The 24,723-nt window shown below is 39.2% G+C and overlaps 1 protein-coding gene across 6 annotated transcripts in view; it reads right to left on the bottom strand.

The window, feature by feature from the left end:
- Positions 1-24,723, bottom strand: part of LOC114669445 (uncharacterized) — a 488,735-nt gene that overhangs the window by 363,260 nt on the left and 100,752 nt on the right. Inside the window, exons 2-3 of one of the 6 annotated variants that reach the window (XM_051923212.1) lie at positions 23,171-23,449; positions 7,443-7,721 (exon numbers count right to left, since the gene is read on the bottom strand). The exons of the other annotated variants lie outside the window; for them this stretch is intronic. Of the exons in view, the coding sequence (XP_051779172.1) occupies positions 7,443-7,721; positions 23,171-23,449 (558 nt within the window). The remainder of the gene's footprint in view (positions 1-7,442; positions 7,722-23,170; positions 23,450-24,723) is intronic. 6 annotated transcript variants of the gene reach the window in all.

Here is a 24,723-nt window from a genome sequence, read left to right as displayed (position 1 = left end):
ATTAAAAAGTTGCTACGGAAAGCCGATATCAAATTCAGCCTCTTGTATCCCGCCAAACTGAAAGTGGAAGTTCAAGATCAATATTATATTTTTCCAAGCAAGGAAGAAGCTGAAAAGGAACTAAAGAAGCTGTCTCCGACACTCTTTTGAAAGTTAATAAGGAGCCGTACTCTATCAAGGCATGGGAAGGACCTGTCATCTGCTGTCAGATCCACTTTTAAAGAGACTGGTATTATAATTATACATCCTTTTCTTTACTTGGACATTATATGTTTATGTCTTAATTAGAGTTATAGACGTGAGTGTGGAAGTAATTAAAGTAGGGTTTTTTTTTGGTTTTTTTTTTACTACCTTAAAGTAGACTGTTTAACATCATACTCTTGGTTTATTGCTATTTCTACTATTTCTACTATTACATTATACTATTACATTAGGATCTACTATGTTTATCCTAGACTATTTTTTAAAATCATTCCCAGGGTTCATTATTTTATTATCTTAATATCTTAAAATTGCTGAAGATTATTTTAAGCTTAAAGACTGTTAATGATTATATTTTCGGCAGATAGTATTAAGAATTCAGCTGCAATAGATATCTCTATGTTTTAATTCTCAAACGCCACTGCGGGGTGAGGTTTGTTTTGTTTTGGACGTGCTCTGTCTCTTTGTATGTCAGAGGACTGGGACATCGCAAAGTGGGATCAAGCCTCATGTGGGGAGGCAAAATGGGGGGGGTGGGGGGATAAATGGGGGAGAGAAGGAGAGCAGGCTATATCTAATCTATTCTTCTAATCCCTATAACTATAAATATCAATGCAACAATAGGCTAAAATGCAATAACTCGTGGGGAATTTTGAAATTAAGATTAAAACTGCCTCACTACCAGTTAAGACTATAAAATGACATTAAAAACTCAGAATCAATGTCTCCATGATGGGACAGTTAACTTTGTGAGCTGGAATGTTAAAGGCCTGAATCATGAACTAAAGAGAAAGAAAGTATGCTCTCACTTAACAAGCTTAAATGCTAAAATAGTATTTTTACAGAAGACCCACTTACTAAGCAAGGATCGGTTCAGACTACAAAAAGACTGGACTGGCCAAATGTTCCATTCTAGCTTTATAAAGAAAACTAGAGGGGTGGGAATTCTCATACACAGAACAGTTCCATTTGTAGCATCAGATGTAGTATCGGACCCCGAAGGGAGATATGTGATGGTCACGGGCAACTTATATAACAGTAAAATGATTTTGATAAATGTTAATGCACCCAATGTCGATGATAAGGAATTCATGCAAAATTTATTTGCATCCATTCCCAATGTGAACACTCATAAAATTATAATGGCTGGGGACTTTAATTGTGTTTTAAATCCACTCTTAGATAGGACTTCTGTGACAGGGGGGACGACATCTAATACTGCAAAGATAATTACACAGTTTTTAAATGACCTCAACTTATCAGACCCCTGGAGGTTTCTTAACCCAAACTCAAGAACATATTTGTTCTACTCACCAGTGCATTATAGCTACTCAAGAATCGATTATTTTTTTATAGATAATAATTTCCTGCCTACGATTAAATCATGCAAATATGACAAAATTGTTATCTCCGACCATGCCCCTCTAGTCTTGGAGCTAAAATCATTAAGCCCCTCACACTCACCTCGCAGATGGCGCCTTAACCCTCTTCTATTGGCAGACGAGAACTGCACAGAATTTATATCCAAACAAATCAGCTTCTTCTTAGAGACAAACACATCCTCAGAGGTTTCTGCAGGAACACTCTGGGAAACTCTAAAGGCCTTCTTAAGAGGACAGATTATTTCATATCTTTCCCACAGAAATAAATTAGAAGCCAAGAAAGTGTCAGAGCTAAGAAGCGAAATTACTAGAATAGATGAAGAACAAGCCAAGCGTCCAAGTGAAGCTCTTCACAGGAAAAGGCAGGCACTGCATACAGAACTTAACATCTCAACAACTAAAGAAACTGAACAACTTATTTATAAGTCTAGACATCATTACTATGAACACGGAGAAAAAGCTAATAAGCTTTCAGCTCAACAAATTCACAAACAAGAAGTTCGCAGTGCAATACCAGTAATCACCAACAAGAATGGAGAAGAAATTATTGACCATAAAAATAGCAAGACTTGCATAGATGGTCAACCCTTCATCTCACTCTAGCTGGAAGAATTAACGTTGTTAAGATGAATATCCTTCCTAAACTTCTTTTTTTATTTCAAAACATTCCAATATATATCAATAAATCATTTTTTAAACAGTTAGATTCAACAATAACCTCACTCATTTGGAACTCAAAACACCCACGTATCCGAAGAGCGACCCTACAAAGACCTCAGGCAGAAGGTGGCATGGCTCTACCTCATTTTCAGTTCTATTACTGGGCAGCAAACATACACGCCATAAAAACCTGGACACAAATATAAGAACATACACAGGCTTGGTTCGCAATAGAAGTAAAATCCTGTAGTACAGTAATCCCTCGCTATATCGCGCTTCGCCTTTCGCGGCTTCACTCCATCATGGATTTTATATGTAAGCATATTTAAACATATATCGCAGATTTTTTGCTGGTTCGCGGATTTCTGCGGACAATGGGTCTTTTAATTTCTGGTACATGCTTCCTCAGTTGGTTTGCCCAGTTGATTTCATACAAGGGACGCTATTGGCAGATGGCTGAGAAGCTACCCAACTTACTTTTCTCTCTCTCTCTCTTGCGCTGACTTTCTCTGATCCTGACGTAGGGGGATTGAGCAGGGGGGCTGTTCGCACACCTAGACGATACTGACACGCTCGTCTAAAAATGCTGAAAGATTATCTTCACGTTGCTACCTTCTGTGCAGCTGCTTCCTGAAGCGACATGCTGCACGGTGCTTCGCATACTTAAAAGCTCAAAGGGCACGTATTGATTTTCGATTGTTTGTTTTTCTCTGTCTCTCTCTCTCTCTCTCTCTCTCTGCTCCTGACAGAGGGGGTGTGAGCTGCCGCCTTCAACAGCTTTGTGCCGTGGTGCTTCGCATACTTAACAGCCAAACAGCCCTATTGATTTGTTTGCTTTTCTCTATCTCTCTGAAATTATCTGCTCCTGACCCGCACTCCTTTGAAGAGGAAGATATGTTTGCATTCTTTTAATTGTGAGAGGGAACTGTCATCTCTGTCTTGTCATGGAGCACAGTTTAAACTTTTGAAAAAGAGACAAATGTTTGTTTGCAGTGTTTGAATAACGTTCCTGTCTCTCTACAACCTCCTGTGTTTCTGCACAAATCTGTGACGCAAGCATGACAATATAAAAATAACCATATAAACATATGGTTTCTACTTCGCGGATTTTCTTATTTCACGGGTGGCTCTGGAACGCAACCCCCACGATGGAGAAGGGATTACTGTACTTCTTTATATTCCCTGCTCTGCTCTCCAATAAATGCAAGTCATCGCAAATATACTAATAACCCAATTGTGCTTTACTCACTCAGAATATGGAACCAACTTAGAAAGCATTTTAAGATAGAAAATCTTTTCTCAGTGGCACCTCTGCAAGAGAACCACCTCTTTCAACCCTCGCAAACATCCAGTTTTTAATACCTGGAAAAGTTTTGGGATTAAAATGCTCAGAGATCTTTATATAGACAACATATTTACATCTTTTGAACAATTACGTTCAAAATTCAACCTCCCAGCTACACATTTCTTTTACTATCTTCAAATTAGAAATATTGTTAAACAGAAATTGCCTGATTTTCCCCACCTCGCACCCTCCACAATGCTGGAAAAAATACTGCTCAATGCCGAGGAATTAAACACCATTTCTGCATTATATAAAATCTATTAGAGTCCCTACCTTTCAAAGATCCAAGAGGACATTGGGAAGAAGATCTCTTAATCAATATATCAGAAAAGGAGTGGAAGGTAGCAAAGCAGAGAATTCACTTGAGCTCCATATGCGCAAAGCATAGAATTATTCAACTAAAAATTATATATCGAGCTCATCTGTCTCGCTTAAAACTGTCCAAAATGTTTCCAGGACAAGATCCAACCTGTGAACGCTGCAACCAAGCTCCTGCCTCACTGGGTCACATGTTCTGGGCCTGCACCAAACTAACATCATTTTGGACCAAAATTTTTAAGTGCCTTTCAGACAGACTTGGTATCACAATTCCTCCTAACCCATTAACAGCTGTGTTCGGTGTTCTTCCAGACAGACTTGAAGTGGAGAAGGACAAGCAAACGGTGATTGCATTCACTACACTTTTGGCACGCAGACTTATTCTGTTAAATTGGAAGAATCCTAATTCTCCTCTGATAAGTCAGTGGGAAACCGATGTTTTATATTATTTGAAATTGGAAAAAATCAAATTCTCAGTTAGAGGATCTGTACAAAATTTTTTCAAAACCTGGCAGGATCTAATCAATATTATTTTAGAATAAGAGAAATAATTATTACCGCATTTAATTCCCTTCTCCATCCCCTATTTACCTATATATTTGTTTCTCCCTTTCTTTTGTTTATTGTTGCCTTATTAAAAAGCCCTAACCAATTCTCCTTTGGCTAAGCTCTCCTTCTCAGGGGTGGGGTTGGATTTGTCTTCAATTTTGTTTGGTTATAAATTGATCTATTTGTATGGAATGATTACAATAAAATTTAATAAGTAAATAAAAATTCAGAGAGAAAAAAACACAAAATGCGCAGGAAGGGTCAACTTGTCAAGAGGTTTGAATAACATTACACTGGTGACCTGGGGCCTCATGTATAAACGTTGCGTACGCACAGAAATGTTGCGTACGAATGTTTCCACGCTCAAATCGCGATGTATAAAACCTATACTTGGCGTAAAGCCACGCACATTTCCACGGTACCTCATTCCTTGGTGTACGCAATTTCTCCACTTGGTTTTGCAGACTGGTGGCACCCAGCGTCAAATCAGTGCTACTGTTCCTGTGTGGTCTTTCTTAGATCCACATTCCTGACGCGGCTTTATAAATACACTGAAACTAACTGCATATTGTTTATTAGTGTAATACATCTGATTGTAATTAACCTGCAGCAATATAATGGTCCAGGGAATAGCTATAGTATTCCAAATACCATAACTGCTTTAGCGTTGTAACTCTTACTGCATCTTCTTCTTCTTTCAGCTGCTCCCGTTAAGGGTTGCCACAGCAGATCATCTTTTTCCATATTACTCTCACTGCACCACTCGGAGTATTTATATCACTGTATCTGAGTGGGGAATCACAGCAGCAGCTGATTGGAAAAAAAATTATCGGTATACAGCATGAAGCAGACGCTGCCTGAGCCATGGCAAAACGCTTTAGAGACTTCCCTGTACGGACTTCGCGGTTTAGAAAAAGTTTCATCCCAAGAACTCTAAACGCACTCAATCAGTCCATCAAGTGCTCCTTGTAGAACTGTTTGGACTTATAAGTACAATTACCCCACTGTAAACTTGCACTACAGTTATAATATTGCACAACCTGCGCCACTTTATAAAGCGCGTATTTACATATGATGATGATATAATTTTTAAGATGAAATGCAGCAAAATATGTTGATTATATTATACAGATAAAACTATAACTTCATTTAAATAATCTGTATTGTTAATAATTAAACATGTGAGGACACGGTGCCGCAGCGTATAGCTAGTTCACGGATAGCTCCTGCCTTGCGCTGTATTATTGCTGGTGCTGACGCGACACTGGAAGGATAGACGGATAGAATAATTAAACATGTACTACGAAGATATTTCAATGTTCCTTAAAAGTTTTGAAGAATCGGTGTTCTGAGCTTACAAATGGCTTCACGTCTATTACATAACTGATTGTGTGGCGATTGGGTATTTGGAAAAAGAAAAGTAAGGACAGGAATTGGAGGTTAGTACGTTTGAAAGAGACAGTACTTCTGTAATAAATTATTTCATTGAAGGTCGCTCTTGGCGCAGCAAGGCTCTTGCGTGAGATATGAACAATCACTGCGCCACCGTGTTCCCATGTTTAATAACATGCTTTCATTCCTAACATCATGAAAAAGATATCACGTATACTTCTCAGTATTTTAATTATTCAGAGAGCTGTAATATCACGAATGTAATGAATTATGTGTCTTGTCGGAGAAAGAGAAAGCCCATTTAAGTAGAAGGTAGTGATTCATACACAGAGCACAAAGAAGATCATATACAGAACAAAACATTTAATTTGCTACTTTAGTTACAATGGGATTTGAGAAACTAGTAAATTAAACGATTTTAAGATGAAGTTTATGATGTTCTACTTTAATGGCAAAATAAACTACGTGATTAAAGTGGAAATTTCAAGATTCAAGTTGACATTTCGTGCTTTTTTCCCACTGTGTGCCTATTTTTTTTGTCTGTACCCAAATAAGCTTGCGTATGACACTCAGACGGAGAGCTACAACTTGCCTTTTCACGGCGACTTTGATATGTGATTTCTTTTTTATTTCGGGCACTGTGCGACTTTGTGAACTTGAGCTTTCGAGTTTCTCCGATACTCTGTCACTCGATCAACTTCCTTTTGTTGATTATACCACTGTTTAAACCAACAAATAGTACGTTTTTCCTTTGCCTCCACTTGGTATTCGCTGAAATTCTTATATTTTCCCCCGTGCTTTTCCCACTGTCTTTTCACAGAAGGCTATTTATATCGATTTGCATATTCAAAAAGCTGTGGTGGGTTGGCACCCTGCCCAGGATTGTTTCCTGCCTTGTGCCCTGTGTTGGCTGGGATTGGCTCCAGCAGATCCCCGTGACCCTGTGTTCGGATTCAGCAGGTTGGAAAATAGATGGATGGATGGATATTCAAAGAGGCGTAATTCTGGGAGGAGTTGGGGCAGGACAGAAGGCGCGTGCACGTGCGTTACTTTTCACGCTGATCGGGATTTATGTAGTGGAAGAACGTGAAAGTTTGCGTACGTACAGATTCCTGCATCTGGATTTTTCTGTGCGTACGCACATTCCCGCTTTTGTGCTTACGCCATGTTATAGTGTGAGTTCTACGCACGGCGTTATACATGAGGCCCCTGATGTCCTGCACAGCCTGGACTTGCACTGATTATGTAACTGACCTGCCATGTTGTACATGCTAAGATTTATGAAAAACATGGCGATATCTTCGAAATTCATTATTTTACTGGGTTGTTCCTCCAGTGACTATTAGACTGGCTTGAGCAGAACTTCAAGGGCATTTAACCCGGTGAGAAGATCACCTTTGGTGTGACTAAGGGATGAATCCTGGACCTGGGCAACCTGATCTAAATGAAAGGAGCTGTTAATTCTGCTCTGTATCAGAGAATGATTCAGGTGAATATCAGAGTTTGATGAACAAAATGACACTACAAATTAAAAAGAAGAAGAGAGAAAAGAGTGTTGAATGAACAATAAATATATTGTACATCAGGTTATTTACCGTATAGAAGATATCCCATCCAGATAGTCTGACAAGCACTGAACAAATCTTTTACTTTCACTTCCACTTATGTCCCCGTCATCATCATCATCAATTATGATGTCAACTTTACTTGAGGAACATTTTATAAAGTTGCTGATTGTCTTCAGTGTCTCCTCTGTCCAGTTTGGGTTCACATGGACTTCATTGTTTGTGAGCCTCAAAGATTCATGAAAGTCATTTTGATCTCCAAAGTCTGCCAAACATTTATAATACAAAGTGTAACGTATCCATTTCGCTCTGTAAGATATAAAGACATTGCACACATTCTGTCATTTTTTTATTAAATAACATCTCTGTGAAAACATCAGAATTGATCACACTAAGCCATTGAATTTTACTTTAATAAAAGCACAACACCTGTGAGGTTAACTGTTTTATTTTACAAATGGCCACATGCACAACACTAAGTAAAAAATGAACAGCATATTGATTTAAAACTGCAAACTGAAATGTTACAAAATAAAATTAAATGGTAATATTATTCTGATATTTTTGTAATTGAAAGTGTATATGAAGGAGACATAAAGAGGACATGTGACATTTAGGAAATACACTGACAAAGCGCCAGAAGAACACAGAATGGCGTTTCTCCACTTTTAACAGACATGGAAAGAATATGAAAAAAAATGAATGCTGAGATGCTGTTCACAATCTTCCATATTTCTGGAAATTCTTAAGCAATTCTTTAAGTGTTTCTAAGTTTTCTACCTGAGTTCTGAGTTCCACACGTATCTTGTGTATTGGACTTTGGTCTTCTGGTGATTTTTGTCTCTTCTGGTGTTGACCCACCTGAAATGTTTGACAACAGTTTTCTCCTTCCTTTTGTCTATTTCTAAATACTCTTCTACTATGCCTTTTAGACCATAAACTTGAACATGACTCACGATTGCTGATGCTGAGATGAATAAAGTTATCACTGAGAAGTGCAAAAAGACGTGAAGGCACTGAAAGAGCAAGTCCATGAATTATGGCACCTTCTAACAATTGGTTTCAATTGACCACGGGCCTCATATTTAATGCCGTGTGTAGAATTCACACTAAAACATGGAGTACAGACAAAAACAGAAATGTGCGTACGCACAAAAATTCCAGATGCATAAAACTGTGCATACACGAAGTTCCACTCACTTCCATTTTACAAATCCCAATGAGCGTGAAATTTAATGTATGTGCACACGCTTACAGCCCCACCCCGACTCCTTCCATAATGTTGCATATTTGAATATAAAAATTAATTTAAATCACCCTTTCAGTTGAGTGTTTTGTTAAAAGACAATGCCAAAAACACTTATAAAAATGAAGAACTTCACTGAATGCAAAATGGAGGTCCTACTCAGTGAAGTGGAGGTAAGGAAAAATTGACTTTTTGGTGGCTGAGGCAGTGGTATGAGCAACAAAAGGAACTTGTTGAAATGACAGCCAAAAGTTCAAGTTCAGAAAGTCACACAGTGCCCAAAATAAAAAAGAGGAGGTCAGATGAAATAATTTACTGCAGCAGTACTGTGTCTGTCAAACGTACCAACCACCACTTCCTGTCCATTTATTTTCTTTCTCCACATAACCAAACGCCACAATATGAGCTCTGTAATAAATCAAAAAACAGCTGTAAGCTTAGAACGCTGATTCATCAAAGCTTTTAAGGAACATTTAAAAATCCTTGTAATACAGTGGAACCTCGGTTCATGACCATAATTCGTTCCAAAACTCTTGTTGTTTAATTATTCCATCCATACATCCTATCCAGGATCATGACAGTCCCAGCAAGCATACAGTGCGAGGGAGGAACAATCCCTGGATGGGGTGCCAGGTCATCGCTAGTGCTATCCACCGTGTCCACACATTTAATATGAGTATACATTATTTAAATGAAGTTAAAAATATGTCTGTATAATGTAATATACATACTTTAATGAATTTGATCATAAAAATGACATCAATTAAACATCCTATTATTCTAACAGCACACAGCACCAAGGGGATAGCTCTTGGAAATCTGAATCTACTTAGAAGTCACCCATCATCATCCGTAAATATGCGCTCTCTTCTATTGAATTGAATTCCTTAATTGTTATTGTATGGTACAATGAGATTCAATATGGAAATCCTCTATAAACTTATTTTCCTATAAAATAGTAAAATAATAATAATATGATAAAAAACAATGAAAAATATACAATATTAAAGCATAAGTACAATATACATGTACATATAATGCAGATATTGCAAATGGTTCAAAAAGTGGCTCAGGTTGTGTAATATTAAAATTGTGATGCAAGTTTCCAGTGAGGTCACATGCATTTAGAGCTCTTGATATGAAACTGTTTCTGAACCATGAGGTTGCTGCAGGAAAGGCTGTGAAGCGTTTGCAGTATGGAAGTAGTTAAAATAAACTGTGCACATGGCTGAGTGGAATACATGCAGGTGCTGCTGGCGTTCCTGAGGCAGCGTGTGCTGTAACAATTAACTGCTGTACATCTGTGATACCACAGATACAATGAATTAAAATACTCTGAGAGGTGCAATGAGAGTAACAACATTAAAGCAGCTAACAGTCATTAGGTCATTACAGGTGCTGGTCATAAAATTAGAATATCATGACAAAGTTGATTTATTTCAGTAATTCCATTCAAAAAGTGAAACTTGTATATTAGATTCATTCATTACACACAGACTGATGTATTTCAAATGTTTATTTCTTTTAATGTTGATGATTATAACTGACAACTAATGAAAGTCCCAAATTCAGTATCTCGGAAAATTAGAATATCAGTTAAGACCAATGCAAAAAAAGGATTTTTAGAAATGTTGGCCAACTGAAAGGTATGAACATGAAAAGTATGAGCATGTACAGCACTCAATATTTAGTTGGGGCTCCTTTGGCCTGGATTACTGCAGCAATGCCGCGTGGCATGGAGTCGATCAGTCTGTGGCACAGCTCAGGTGTTATGAGAGCCCATGTTGCTCTGATAGTGGCCTTCAGCTCTTCTGAATTGTTGGCTCTGGCGTATTGCATCTTCCTCTTCACAATACCCCATAGATTTTCTATGGGGTTAAGGTCAGGCGAGTTTGCTGGCCAATCAAGAACACTGTGTGCAGGTGACAGGTCCTGTTGGAAAATGAAATCTGCATCTCCATAAAGTTCGTCAGCATCAGGAAGCATGAAGTGCTCTAAAACGTCCTGGTAGACAGCTGCGTTGACCTTGGACCTCAGAAAACACAATGGACCAACACCAGCAGATGACATGGCACCCCAAACCATCACTGACTGTGGAAACTTTACACTGGACATCAAGCAACGTGGATTCTGTGCCTCTCCTCTCTTCCTCCAGACTCTGAGACCTTGATTTCCAAAGGAAATGCAAAATTTGCTTTCATAAGAGAACATAACTTTGGACCACTCAGCAGCAGTCCAGTCCTTTTTGTCTTTAGCCCAGGTGAGACGCTTCTGACGCTGTCTCTTGTTCAAGAGTGGCTTGACACAAGGAATGCGACAGCTGAAACCCATGTCTTGCATACGTCTGTGCGTGGTGGTTCTTGAAGCACTGACTCCAGCTGCAGTCCACTCTTTGTGAATCTCCCCCACATTTTTGAATGGGTTTTGTTTCACAATCCTCTCCAGGGTGCGCTTATCCCTATTGCTTGTCCACTTTTTTCTACCCCATCTTGTCCTTCCCTTTGCCTCTCTATTAATGTGCTTGGACACAGAGCTCTTTGAACAGCCAGCCTCTTTAGCAATGACCTTTTGTGTCTTGCCCTCCTTGTGCAAGGTGTCAATGGTCGTCTTTTGGACAACTGTCAAGTCAGCAGTCTCCCCATGATTGTGTAGCCTACAGAACTAGACTGAGAGACCATTTAAAGGCTTTTGCAGGTGTTTGGAGTTAATTAGCTGATTAGAGTGTGGCACCAGGTGTCTTCAATATTGAACCTTTTCACAATATTCTAATTTTCCGAGATACTGAATTTGGGACTTTCATTAGTTGTCAGTTATAATCATCAACATTAAAAGAAATAAACATTTGAAATACATCAGTCTGTGTGTAATGAATGAATCTAATATACAAGTTTCACTTTTTCAATGGAATTACTGAAATAAATCAACTTTGTCATGATATTCTAATTTTATGACCAGCACCTGTATGTATACGCCATTATATTGTTACAGAATGAGTACAATCAAGTGCCTTATATATGTAAATGGTGAGCAATTAATTTCAATATATTTGATAAATCCCACATCATTGATGCATATCTGAATAAAGGAAGACCACACAGAAACAGTAGCACTGCTTTGATGCTGTGTGCCACCAGTTTGTAAAACCGAGACAATGTGGGGTCTACCATGAAAACGTGAATGGCTTTATGTCAAGTTTAGTTCTTATACATCAAAAAGTGAGGGTGGAAACAGGCGTACGCAACATTTTTGTGCATCAGCACCGTTTATACATGAGGCCCCAGATGTGTTGTTATCCATCCTGAAGTTCTTATGGAGGGTGAAAGAAAACAATTGAGTGTAGAAGTAGGATAACTGAAAAATGATGTTGTCATTGTTTTGGCTCAGGGCACATGGTAACCTTATGACATAAGCTCCAGGAAAGCAAGAAAGCCCACCCTACATAAAGGTTGGTGTGGTGGGTAAGTGTAATCAGGCTGATTCATTTTTCATTCAAGAATTGCTTCAGCAGATTGTGTGTCGCTCACTGATTCGGACATGTATGGCAGATACTTTAACCCTTTCAGCTGACATATGTTAGATATGAGGAGACCTAAATTCTGAAAGTTTGTCAAGCTGAACTGGAAAGCAGTGTATTCTGGGAAAGCTGAAAAGCAAAGCAGGATTTAGAGCATTGTGCAGAGTTAGAAAGTGCAGCTTTGAATTGCCACAGGAAAACAAACTTGACTTTGTGATAACGATTTAGTAAGACTCTTTATGTTTGTTTTGAAGATGTGTAAGCTCTGCTAATGAGATGGAAAGAAGACAGCCAGGTGCTCATTTTATTGGGTAGGATATTTTCTTTTATCAAATCTTTATTTCTTAAGGAATGAATGTCTACCTTTATTTTTGCATATAATGTTGCATACACTTTCATTAATTTTATTGTTTTGTTTTGAATTTAGCACAAAGCCATTTGTTTTCTAATGTGAGCGGCCATTTTGTGATACCATCTGCATGAAGCAACGATCCATCACTAGACAGCATTGTAACTTGAAGTAGCATGTCATAACACAATTTACACAATGACTTAAAGATTGGAGCTGCGACCAAAACTTAGTCCAACACTGCAAATATATTTGTGGAGATTTTGAACAAATTGCTGCTAACTGTAAGCACAATGCAGAACATTCTGTAAAATCACCAAAACTTAGCATTGGTAAGGTGGAAGTTTGTAGTCAAACACTGTTGAAGAATTCACTGAGCATTCTGGTGCAAAGTTTAATAAAAATATACAAGAATTAATGGACTCTGGGGCTGCTGAAAATTTTATAAGCTCATCACTAGTGATGCATACTCTCTCAAGCACATATTCATGGGAGACAGCATAAGGGCTCTGGTGAATGTAATTACCTGCCAGACTAGGGGTTGGTGCTGTGTTCTAATGCCTTCTCTCTTCCTCCCTCTGAAGACTGACAGCCATTCCACCACCGACATCAATTCTGTTATCCGCCCTCATCTGACATCTTCCCTTTTCTGCATCTTTTTTTAACAGAGCCTGCTAGTTCTAATTGGACCAACATAGAGGAGAATGCAAGGACTTTACAAATTCTGCCAGTAAAGGACTCAGGGGTATCACACTACATTATTGGTGGCTTAACACTTTATTGATACTGAAATGTTGATATATTTGAGGAGGAATTAAATAGGATAGTTCTGGAAAATTCTGCGAGAGGGATCTCCAGTTAGACTGTAAATAGTTTGGAGTCCCACACACAAACTCTTCCTGGTCCTCATTAATTCTTTCTGATAATCCATTAACTTCCTTAGCAGTTAATCGGGCTGTGAAAACCGAGCTAAAAGCGTTGGTCCCGAGTGTCACATGTTATGTCTTGTGTAAGCATTAGAACCGAGAATCACTCTGGCTTTGGAGGCAACCCAAAAATTGGATCGACTTGGTTTGATTAGACAATTTGGCTACTTCTGATTCGGCTTCAGTCTCTCCTGGTCCCACTGTAGTCAGTGCGCGGCCGAAGTCAGCAGCACCAATTCAGCCACAGGGCAAGTGGGTAACAGTAAGACGGGGGTCTAAGAAGCCAAAATTTAGTCCCTCGGCACCCAGGCCACCAATTCGGACCCAGAACAGATTCTCAGCACTGCAGCGCGTCTGTGGAAACTGAGAATAAGAAAGTGCTCATAATTGGCGATTCCATAGTGCGGAATGTTAGAATTCCAAACTCTGTTAAACCAGAAGTTAATGTTAAGTGCCTCGCAGGAGCCAAGATTTCTGACATAGAGGCCGCATTGGTCCATGTCGCCAACGATGAAGTATCTACCTTATTGCTGCATGTCAGCACTAATGACATTTATTCACAGCAATCTGAGGTATTAAAGAGGAACTTCATCTCTCTTTGCATCAAAGCTAAAAGAAAATGTCGGAATTTAGTTGTATCTGGCCCCTTACCAAGATTATGTAGAGGGAATGTGATTTATAGCAGATTACATTCCCTTCACTGCTGGCTAGAAATCTGGTGTGCAAATAAAAGCATAGCGTTTGTGAACAATTGGGATGATTAGAGCACCATCCAGGCCGCAGTCATGTGATATTAAAACACAGGCTGTTGTTTATCCCACCTGTTACTTTCCTGAAGCTGTTACCCATAATCCCTGTTGTGAGGCATCCAGTAAATTTAGTCTTGATACAAACCTTAAATTACTTGATAATCAAAAAATAAGGTTTATAATTAGACCAAGGGATAAAACCAGACCCTCTACCAGGGGCATCTGTAATAGAAATTTACTTTACCATATTCATTGTTCATGACTGAATTTAGCAACCTTTTATCTGATTTGGCTATAAATTATGATCACGTAGTACTGATGGGAGATTTTAATGTACACATTGATGTGGAAACTGACACTTTTAGCAAATGTTTTACTTATTTGTTAAATTCAGTAGGATTTTGTCAGAATGTCAAAGGTCCAACTCATAATCATAACCACACATTAGATTTAATTATAACTTACAAAGTTGAAATTCAAAATGTAATTATTACTCAATTAAATGAAGTTATTTCGAATCACTACTTAATTACATTTCAATTAGTCCTGCCCTTGTCAACACACTCACAGATTAAAACAAAGACAGTGTGACATCTAAATTGTAATTCTGCTTGAAAATTTATAGATACTTTCAGTAAGTCGAGTGTAATTGTAGGAAAACCATTTAGATCAGTTAACATCAAATGTAAACGTGGAAAACAATTTAGATCAGCTAACATCACATTATAATGTGACCTTGACAGATGCTCTGGACACAGTGGCTCCCCTTAATGCCAAAGTGATCAAAGCACATAGAAACTCTCCCTGGTTTAATGAAAACACTCGAGCTCTTAAATTAGAGTGTTGAAAACTGGAGCGCAGATGGAGAACAACAAAGCTACATGTCTTCAAATTGCATGGATAGAGAGTGTTAATAAATATAAAAAAGCCCTCTTTAAAGCTCGGTCAGAATACTATTCTACATTAATAGATAGCAATAATAAAAATCCTTAGGTACTGTTTAGAACAGTGGCTAAATTAACAAATGGAAATTCAGATCAACAGTGCAAAATACCAACAGATATTAGCAGTACAGACTTTATAAACCTCTTCAATGAGAAAATTAAAAATATAAGATCCCAGATCTCTGCATCACAGTACAAACCACATACTAGTTTAGGAGACCCTGTCTCACATTGTATTCAGCACTTTAGTAATTTTAATCCTATAACTGAGCAGGAAGTCTTAACTTTAATTTCTAAAATGAAACCCACTACTTGTTCCCTGATCCAGTGCCAACAAAACTAGTAAAAAGTGCAATGGATGTTCTTGCAGCGCCTGTCCTAAACATTATCAATAGTTCATTATTGCATGGCACAGAACCTGATGCACTAAAAGTGTCAGACATCAATCACACTTACTGATAGACCTATTTCAAATTCATCCTTTCTCTCTAAAATACTAGAAAAAGTAGTCGCCAGTCAGCTTCAGTCACACCTTACGCATCACAATTTATTTGAGAAATTCCAGTCTGGTTTTCGCACTGGTCATAGTACAGAAACAGCACTAACGTGGGTTGTAAACGACATTCTGATATCCTCTGATGAAGGAAACTCCACTGTAATAATGTTGTTGGACTTAAGTGCAACGTTTGACACCACTGATCATTCTATTTTACTGCACAGGCTAGAAAATGATGTTGGGCTTACAGGCACCGTGCTCGCTTGGTTTAGTTCTTACTTATCAAATCGATTCCAATACGTACAGAAAGGTGCTGACAGTACTCCATCATTATACACAGAAGTGAGATATGGTGTCCCGCAGGGTTCAGTACTGGGACCTTTACTGTTTTCACTTTATATGCTTCCACTGGATCTTCATTAGGAAACATAATGTTAATTTTCACTCGAGTGCAGATGACACCCAGTTATACCTTTCTTTTAGATCAAATGAAGTTTCTCCAATGTTGCCTTTAATTAATTGTGTTAGTGAATTAAAGGAGTGGATGAATTAGAACTACTTGTCTTTAAATACAGATAAGACAGAGATGTTAATTATTGGAGGGAATGACGCTGATAACAACAATATTTTGTCATCATTTAACTCAATTGGAATCACCATTAATTTTACTGAATCAGCCCGCAATCTAAGAGTTATCTTTGACTCTAACATGTCATTTAAATCGCACATTACAAAGTTGTCTAAATCATGTTTCTTCTATCTTAAAAATGTTGGGAAATTAAGGCGCTTTCTAAATAAACAGGATTCTGAGAAATTCATTCATGCATTTATTTCTAGTAGGATTGACTACTGCAATATGATGTTCACTAGATGTTCAAACTGTTCTCTATACAGCCTCCAGTTAATCCAAAATGCTGCTGCAAGAATTATTACAAGAACAAAAAAATACAAACACATAACTCCAGTTCTTAAATCCTTACACTGGCTCCCGGTTAACTTTAGGGAAGATTTCAAAATCCTCCTTTTAATATATAAAGCCTTAAATGGCCGAGGTCCGGCTTGTCTGAACTTATCATGACTTACAAACCTGAGCACACATTAAGATCTGAATTATAAAAATCCTCGGGGACTGTTTAGAACAGTTGCTAAATTAACAAATGGGAATTCAGATCAACAGTGCAAAATACCAACAGACATTAGCAGTATAGACTTTATGAACTTCTTCAGTGTGAAAATTAAAAATATAAGATCCCAGGTCTCAGCATCACAGTACAAACTACATACTAGCTTAGCAGACCCTGTCTCACATTGCATTCCCAAGCACTTTAGTAATTTTAATCCTGTAACTGAGCAGGAAGTCTTAACTTTAATTTCTAAAATGAAACCCACTACTTGTTTCCTATATCCAGTGCCAACAAAACTAGTAAAAAGTGGAAAGGATGTTCTTGCAGCGCCTATTCCAAAAAGTATCAGTAGTTCATTATTGTATGGCACAGTACCTGAAGCACTAAAAGTGTCAGTCATTAAACCATTACTTAAAAAGTCAGACCTAGACCCACACATACTTAATAATTATACACTGTGGCATGTGGCCGGGGACCACGGCCTGCCGGGATGCCCCTTCACTCTATATTCATGGGGAGCAGCCCTGGACAGTTCAATACCTCCCCCTGGATGCTAGTTGGCTGCCCCCTGGGTTGGAGAGGTGCCTCTGTGTCCCGCAGGGCTCCATGGGAATTGGAGTTGGGTGAAGTTCTGTTAGGTCCCACAGGCACCGCCAGGGGGTGCTGCAGCTGGGACTCCTCAGCCCGTATGGACAGCGTATATGCCACACCTAGAAGTGCAGCCGGAGCTTGGCATTCAACCACCTGGAGCACTTCCGTGTGGACTATAAAAGGGCCCAGCAACCAGCACTCAAGGAGCCAGAGTCAGGAGGAGGATGACGAGGTTGCCTGGGAGGAGTGGTGGAGGAAGAAAAAAATGTTTAAGTGCGTTATTTGTGTCTTTTGTGACTGTGTCGTGCCTGTGTGTTTCTCTTCTTGGTACTCAAATGTGGTACTTGGTGCCACGGCCCACCTGCCAAGTTGTTTTGCCTGCCTAAGGTAAAGTCATCCCTGATGGAGGATCTCAGGAATCGTGGGGTAGAGGGGGCCTTTCATCGGATTGGCTAGCCCAGCGCTGTCTCAGCTGTGGAATGGCCAATAGGGGGAGGCAGCCTAATGGCTGAGATCTCCAGGACTCTAAACAAATCCAAATCTTATTATGTGATATCATCTACTGTTAAATTCTGGTCTGTACTTGTAAAATGTTTATTTTTATACTGTATTGAGGATTTGTTCTGTTCTGTGTATTGTATTGTATTGACCCCCTTCTTTATGACACCCACTGCACGCCCAACCTACCTGGACAGGGGTCTCTCTTTGAACTGCCTTTCCCAGGTTTCTTCCATTTTTTCCCTACAAGGTTTTTTTTTTGGGAGTTTTTCTTTGTCTTCTTAGAGAGTCACAGCTGGGGGGCTGTCAAGAGGCAGGGCCTGTTAAAGCCCATTGCGGCACTTCTTGTGTGAGTTTGGACTGTACAAAAATAAATTATATTGTATTGTATTACATCTGAGTGCAGGTTTCCACTAATTATGGAATATTTGTACATTACCATGTGGAACAGGCCCCAGACACAGACAGGTAGACATGGTTAAAAGGACCACCATACGTTTATTTACAGTCTTAATATTTACAGTAATAAGTGCACACAAATCCCAAGGTCCCCAAAAGTCCAGGCCAGCACCACACTATGCCTCTTTCTCTTCAGGCCGCCTCCTTGCCTCCTCCAAGACCTCGTCTCTCAACCTCCCGACTCCAGCCCCCAAATGGAAGGAGGCGGCCCCTTTTATAACCACCCGGATGTGCTCCAGGTGCCTCCCGACAATCTTCCGCCAGCACTCCCCAGTGTGGCGGAAGTGCCAGCTGCATACCCAGAAGCACTCCGGGTGTCCCCGATCCTCTTCCTCCCAGCACTTACGGGTGTGGCGGAAGTGCTGAGGTCTAGGGCTCCGTAGGCATCGGGGCGCCCCCTGGCGGTGACCACGGGCCCCTACTGGGCTGAGCTTCAAAGCTCTCTTCCTGTGGTCCCCAAGGCCACCAGGGCGGTCGCCCCTCGTGGTCTGTAGGAGGCATAAGCCCTCCTCCAGTCCTCTTGGGCGTCCCGGCTGGGTGCCAACCCCAGCCGCCTGCCACAACTAACAATGACGACTTTGATGAAAATACCCATCCAGCCCCCAAAATGAAGAAAATGTGGGAGATATACCCGGCGTTTGTAGTAACATTCCAGAGCAATTACATTTTGGACTGTGAAGTCAGCATTGATGAAAGTCTCATGGCTTATAAGGACAGACTCTCATGGATACAGTACATCACGTCAAAGAGAGCAAGATTTGGTATAAAGTTTTACGAGCTTTGTGAATCTAAAATGGGATACATCTGGAATAATGTCATATACACAGGGAAAGGGACAATGTCTGATCTGAAATACAATCAGTACGGCGTTGCTACGTCATTTGTGCCGACTTTGACTGATGCTCTGCTGGATCAATGTTACTGTATTACCATGGACAGTTTTATACTTCTCCAGAGCTATTTGACATCTTGCTGCAATGAAAGACTGGTACATATGGAACAGAGTGTCCCCACCTTCACGGCACACCTGAAGACTTTGGCAGAGCTAAATGACAGTAAGGTGCACTAGTAGCCTGTCAAAAGGGTAAAGTGCTTGTGCTGAAATGGAAAGACATGAAAGACGTTTGTCTTCTTAGCACTGTACGTAATGCAGCTACAGTCTCTTAAAAGAAATACTAGAAGAAGATATTTTGTCACCTGGTGGAACAGTGCATTAGGAATGCATTTGTCTTATACAAATAAAAAGCTGGTGAAACTGACTATCGTGCAAACTTTACACGCCACCATTGCAGCACATCCACCATCCACACTACCGCTAAAGACATGCGGTTGACCCAGCACATTGTGGATTAGTCCAGAGTGACTTATTGGTAGACATTTTATTGATTATACACCTTTAGCAGAAAAAATAAAACAGAATCAAACTCATTGCTGTGCAGTGTGCTGTTCAAAAACGGATATATCAGGAAAGAAACGTGTGATTATCTGCCAAACTGTGACGTTGCACTGAGTGTTTCACCGTGCTTTAAGACTTACTACACAAAGGACTCATTTTGAGATTATATGCTGTTTTTGTATCATTAGTAATATTATTATTAGTGCTATTATTATTTTTGTTATTATTGTTCACTTCTTCTTATATTTTTATTCATCATTACTGTTCTTATTTGTATCTTTATTATACTTTTGAAAGGTAATAAAAATGTAACTTTTTATACCACAAAGAAATGCAATTCTTTTTAGAAGTGTTTTTGGAATAAAATGGAACACCAAGGAGGTTAAACTCCGGGTGATGACTGGCAGTAAGTTTAACTTGGATACCCACCTTGTTACAAAACCCCTCCTAGAATCAACACATCAACTGCAGACCCCGATCAGAAAGACTGGACATCATAACATTGTGGAATTTAAAGAAATGTCAAATAAAAATTTCCATGAATTCCTTTGTGGAAGGAAGGGAACGGGGGAATAAAATGAGCGCTCTTTTAAAACAATCCACAATGACAAAATGGTAGTATGACCCTTAGAGACTGGCAGATCAGTTATGAAATCCACCATTATATCCTCTTAAGACTGTATGGCAGGGGCAAATAATAGAAACAAATGTTTAAAATGACAACAAGTGTCACATAACCTCACAGAGACTTTAACATCTTGAGCTAAATTCAGCCACCTGAAATATTGTTGTATAAATTGTAAAACATTAAAAATACCAGGGTGACCCAAAAAGGGTGGTGAATGACTCTTCTCAAAACTGTACAAATAGCTGGATCAGGAACAAATGACTCTTCATCAGGTGACTCATGAGGTGGAGGAGGATTGGACCACCACAACTGAAGGGACGCTCAGAGTTTTTCCGGCAATTCTGTGACTGTTGCTCCTAAACGTTTGTAAGGTGGTCTGATACATTTGGGTTCAAACACCACCACATCAGGCTCATTCAATCTGGAAAGTGCATCTGCTTTCAGACTGTGATCAGCACATCAAATTAAAATGTTAAACTGACTTATAAACAAGGACCAGAGAGCTTGTCTAGACTTAAGTCACTTGGCAGATTTCAAGTGACTAAGATTCTTAAGGAGTATAAAAATAAACAAACTCAAGAGCCGATGTCAGCACTCTTGTAAAGCTAATTTAATAGCTGACATTTCACGATCCTCCACATCATAGTTCTGCTGAGAACCACGGAGGTTTTTCAAAAAGTAAGCACATGGATACAATTTGAACCACAAAGTGCTGTGATAACAAATCCTCCATACTGACACTAAACACATCTACCTCCATTGGAATGGTAAATGTTAAAATGGTGACAGACATCAATCAAGTCTTTAGCTTATCGAAGGCCTGCTGGGCTTCAAAATGTGTTGGTACCCCTCTTAGTGAGTGATAGTAAAATGAAGTACAGTAGTAGCAGCCATTATGGAAGATGTACAAAGATGTGAGAAAATCTCCTTTAAATGAACTGCATGAGATATGGAATCAATAGAAAGGATTAAGACATCACTGGCGTACACCAACACTGAATGAACCAAAAAATCACAAAAGCTTTCATTAAAAAGACAGAAATAGTGTTGGTGGATTAGCCAAATCTCACAGCATGACTGTGTACAGCACTGACGTGTTGAAAGCAGACTTCCACTTATCCCACTTATCTCATACACACTGAATTATAAGCAATACGTAAGTTAAGTTTAGTAAGTGCAGTGAAACCTGTCATTAGTTCAAGAATGGAAGAAATCAGAGGAAGAGCTCATTATTCTTTACTGTAATCTAATTACGTTCCTGAAAATCCATACAAGTTTTTTTGGAGACAATAAAAAAAAACAGGACTGCCTGATGGTCTAAAAAAACCATTCTCCAAATTTAAACAAATAAAAGCATTGATAGCCTTCAGCTCAGAACAGGATGGGAGATAACAGCGACCCTTAGACAAGGAGGTTCTGGAAGTAAATAAATCAATGATGTGGTCAATGAGGTGGGAGCTGCATTTTGAAATACATCTGAAAATTCAGAATAAATCTCAAGAAGAGTGTTTAAGTGGCAAATCTGTAAAGATGGGCCAATCTGAAACTAAATACACATCATCAAGCACCATGGGCTCCATGCAACATGTGCTCAAATAGAGTTCTCCAATCAGTGAGTGGCGTGTGTTTCTGAAGCCAATGGAAACCAAGATGATCGAGATAACAGGCAGGCAGTGTGGCGTAGTGACTGGGGCTTTGGATTTCTAAGGATGTGAGTTCAAATGCCAGTACAGACATGTTGTGACTATGAGCAAGTGACTTGGCCTGTCAATGCACTAATGGAAAAACCAAAAGAAATGGAACCAGTTACATCTCAAATGTTTTAAGCTGCTTTGGCAAAAGGAGTCAGTCAAATAAATCAATAGAAATGTAAGATAATGGAGGTACTGACAGTGAGCTAATCTCAAGACAACATTAAGTGGAAGGATTGAAACTGATAAAACTTCCAGGAGTGACTGAATTAACAAAGACCCAAGAATCACGCAGGCTAGCAGGACATGTTGGATTCTAAAAGTATCCAGGAGTCAAGATGTGGTCAAAAACAGAAATGAGTCAAATACTGACACCGGGTCAGACTTTGTCTGTTACAACTGATTATGTTAAATAATTTCAATTTGCTTTGTTTTATGGTGTGTTTACCCTAATCAGTATTTGACGAGTGTCAGTCAGTCATTGTCAAGTGTGCATTTTGTGATTTTAATGTTTGTAATTTTATTTTAGCTGTAAATTTGTTACAGCATTCTGAGTCTGTGCTCAATGAAGAGTACAGTACAAAAGTACATAGAATTTCATGGAACTGAATTCAATTGAAACATCTCCTCCAAGTAGCAGTCAAAACATTTTAATTGCTGATATCTCCATGTGCAGTTACTGCACCATCACTCTGCATCTCTTTGACCAGGAACAAGAAAATAAGACCTGCTCATCATCAAAGGGGTCTAACAGTGGCCATCAACACCCCATGATGTTGAGATATGAAGAACAAGAATAAGAAAGGAAGACAATGAAGAGGAGAACTGGAAGAGCCTTGGAGGTTTTCACCTTCTCCATAAACAGATAAACAAACAGAATTAATCAGTATGGTGGACACAAGGAAATAATAAAACATCAGAGAGGAGACAGAAGAAATTAAATAAAGATAAAGCTGTGAAAGAGAAAAACAATTAAGAAACAAAGAACAATAACAAAAGAATGAGAAAGATGTCAATAGCAAAAATAAGAGCCTGGCACAAAGATAAGGAAATATCTTCTCAATCACTGCATCGCTATGATTGTGTCAAAGATGTCCATCACTATTTATAATCAGCTGAAATTTGACTGATCAGTAAACCAACATACCTTACAGTCTCCAAAAGACTGTTGAGTACACATCGCCGAAGATCTTGATAAGCCTCTTTGTGCTGTGGAACGGCGACTTTGTCTGGGTGACATTGACTCAGGAAACTGAAGTAAGGTAAGTCATCTTCATCATGAATGAATGAGAGAGGCACCTTGTTTGGAAATGGTGCAAATAAAGAGATGAGGTGTGGAAGGCTGTTGTCTCCTTTCACTATTTTGTACTCTTCAAACAAACCACACATCCGCCAAAATGAATTTTCACCAAAAGCATTTGGTAAACTAGAAGAAAAAAAAACTGATGAGAGTATGATATTTACTTCTATGGTACGTTTTCATATACAAATGTGAGCTGAAAGTGCTTTACAAAAAGTAAGCCAAAGAATTACAATAACAAAGAGAAAATAAATAAGGAAATAAGTAAAATGGAAAAATGGAAGAGTCCTTAACAAAATTACACATTAAAATACAACAGATTATAACTTTTTTATGTATGGTGCTCTATGATTGATGTCATTTCAATTTTGTAGGTTCTGAGGTGTTGGTGTGTTAAGAGATGACTTTTGTGTCTCCAGAATGAATGTCTTCTATGACTTTAGTGCTTTAGTGCTTTTCTTCTAGTGGCCATCATTGTACTGAAGAGCAGCTTTTATCAGTCTTGTGCTCACACATATCCAGGATTAAACAAAGATAACCATATAAATACAATGATATTAATAGTGTCTTATGATATGTCTGGAAGCTTATTTCAAAACGTTTTCTTCTTTTTGTGACAACCAATTAGAACTTTAGAACAGGCCACTCAGCCTAACAAGTCCTATCCAGTTAATTCCTCCAAAATATTCAAGTTTTGAAGGTCCCTAAAGTCCTCCTGTTCACCACACTTCTTAAGGGGTTATGCTGCCACCTAGTGGCAGACACTATATAAATAGATAGTGAGTCCTGTTGGCGGTTGACTGTTTGACATGGACAGTTAGAATAAAGCAGACAGAGCTGACTTGGTGAGACAATAGACATATTTGTAACTAAAATAAGGGAGAAAGCTGTAACGTGTGATTATGAACAGTTGAAAGACGAACTGATTATAGACAGGCTGGTGTTAGGTATTGCTGATGAGAGCATGCAACGCCACTTGCTAAAAGAACGGGAACTTACTTTGGCATCCGCTATCGACTGTGGAGCAAACACATTTGCAAATGAAAGAGCTAACGCAGGCTAAAGCGGATGACATAATTAGCGCTGTGGACATCCGAAAGCCAGCACAACAAGGCACCCTCAAGTCCACTACGTTATGACTTCCGAGCAAACCTGGGAGAGCTGAAAAGTGCATGTACTGTGGTAGCACACACAACCGGGGAAGAGCCACATGTCCAGCTTTTGGCAAGGTTTGCCGACTCTGTGGAACTCTCAACCACTTTGCGATGGTGTGCCTTAAAAGCGAAACGAGACCAGCATCAGCTGCATATGGTACACACCCAAGCCGAGCTTGAATAGGAGGAGGATGATGAAGGACACATATACACCACCAGTATGACAGGGTCATCCAGCTTCTGAGG

The sequence above is a fragment of the Erpetoichthys calabaricus genome, chromosome 2 (genome assembly GCF_900747795.2).
Source record: "Erpetoichthys calabaricus chromosome 2, fErpCal1.3, whole genome shotgun sequence".
Lineage (NCBI taxonomy): Eukaryota > Metazoa > Chordata > Cladistia > Polypteriformes > Polypteridae > Erpetoichthys > Erpetoichthys calabaricus.
The sequence above is the reverse complement of the archived record's forward strand: the minus strand, read 5'-3'. Positions and strand labels throughout refer to the sequence as shown.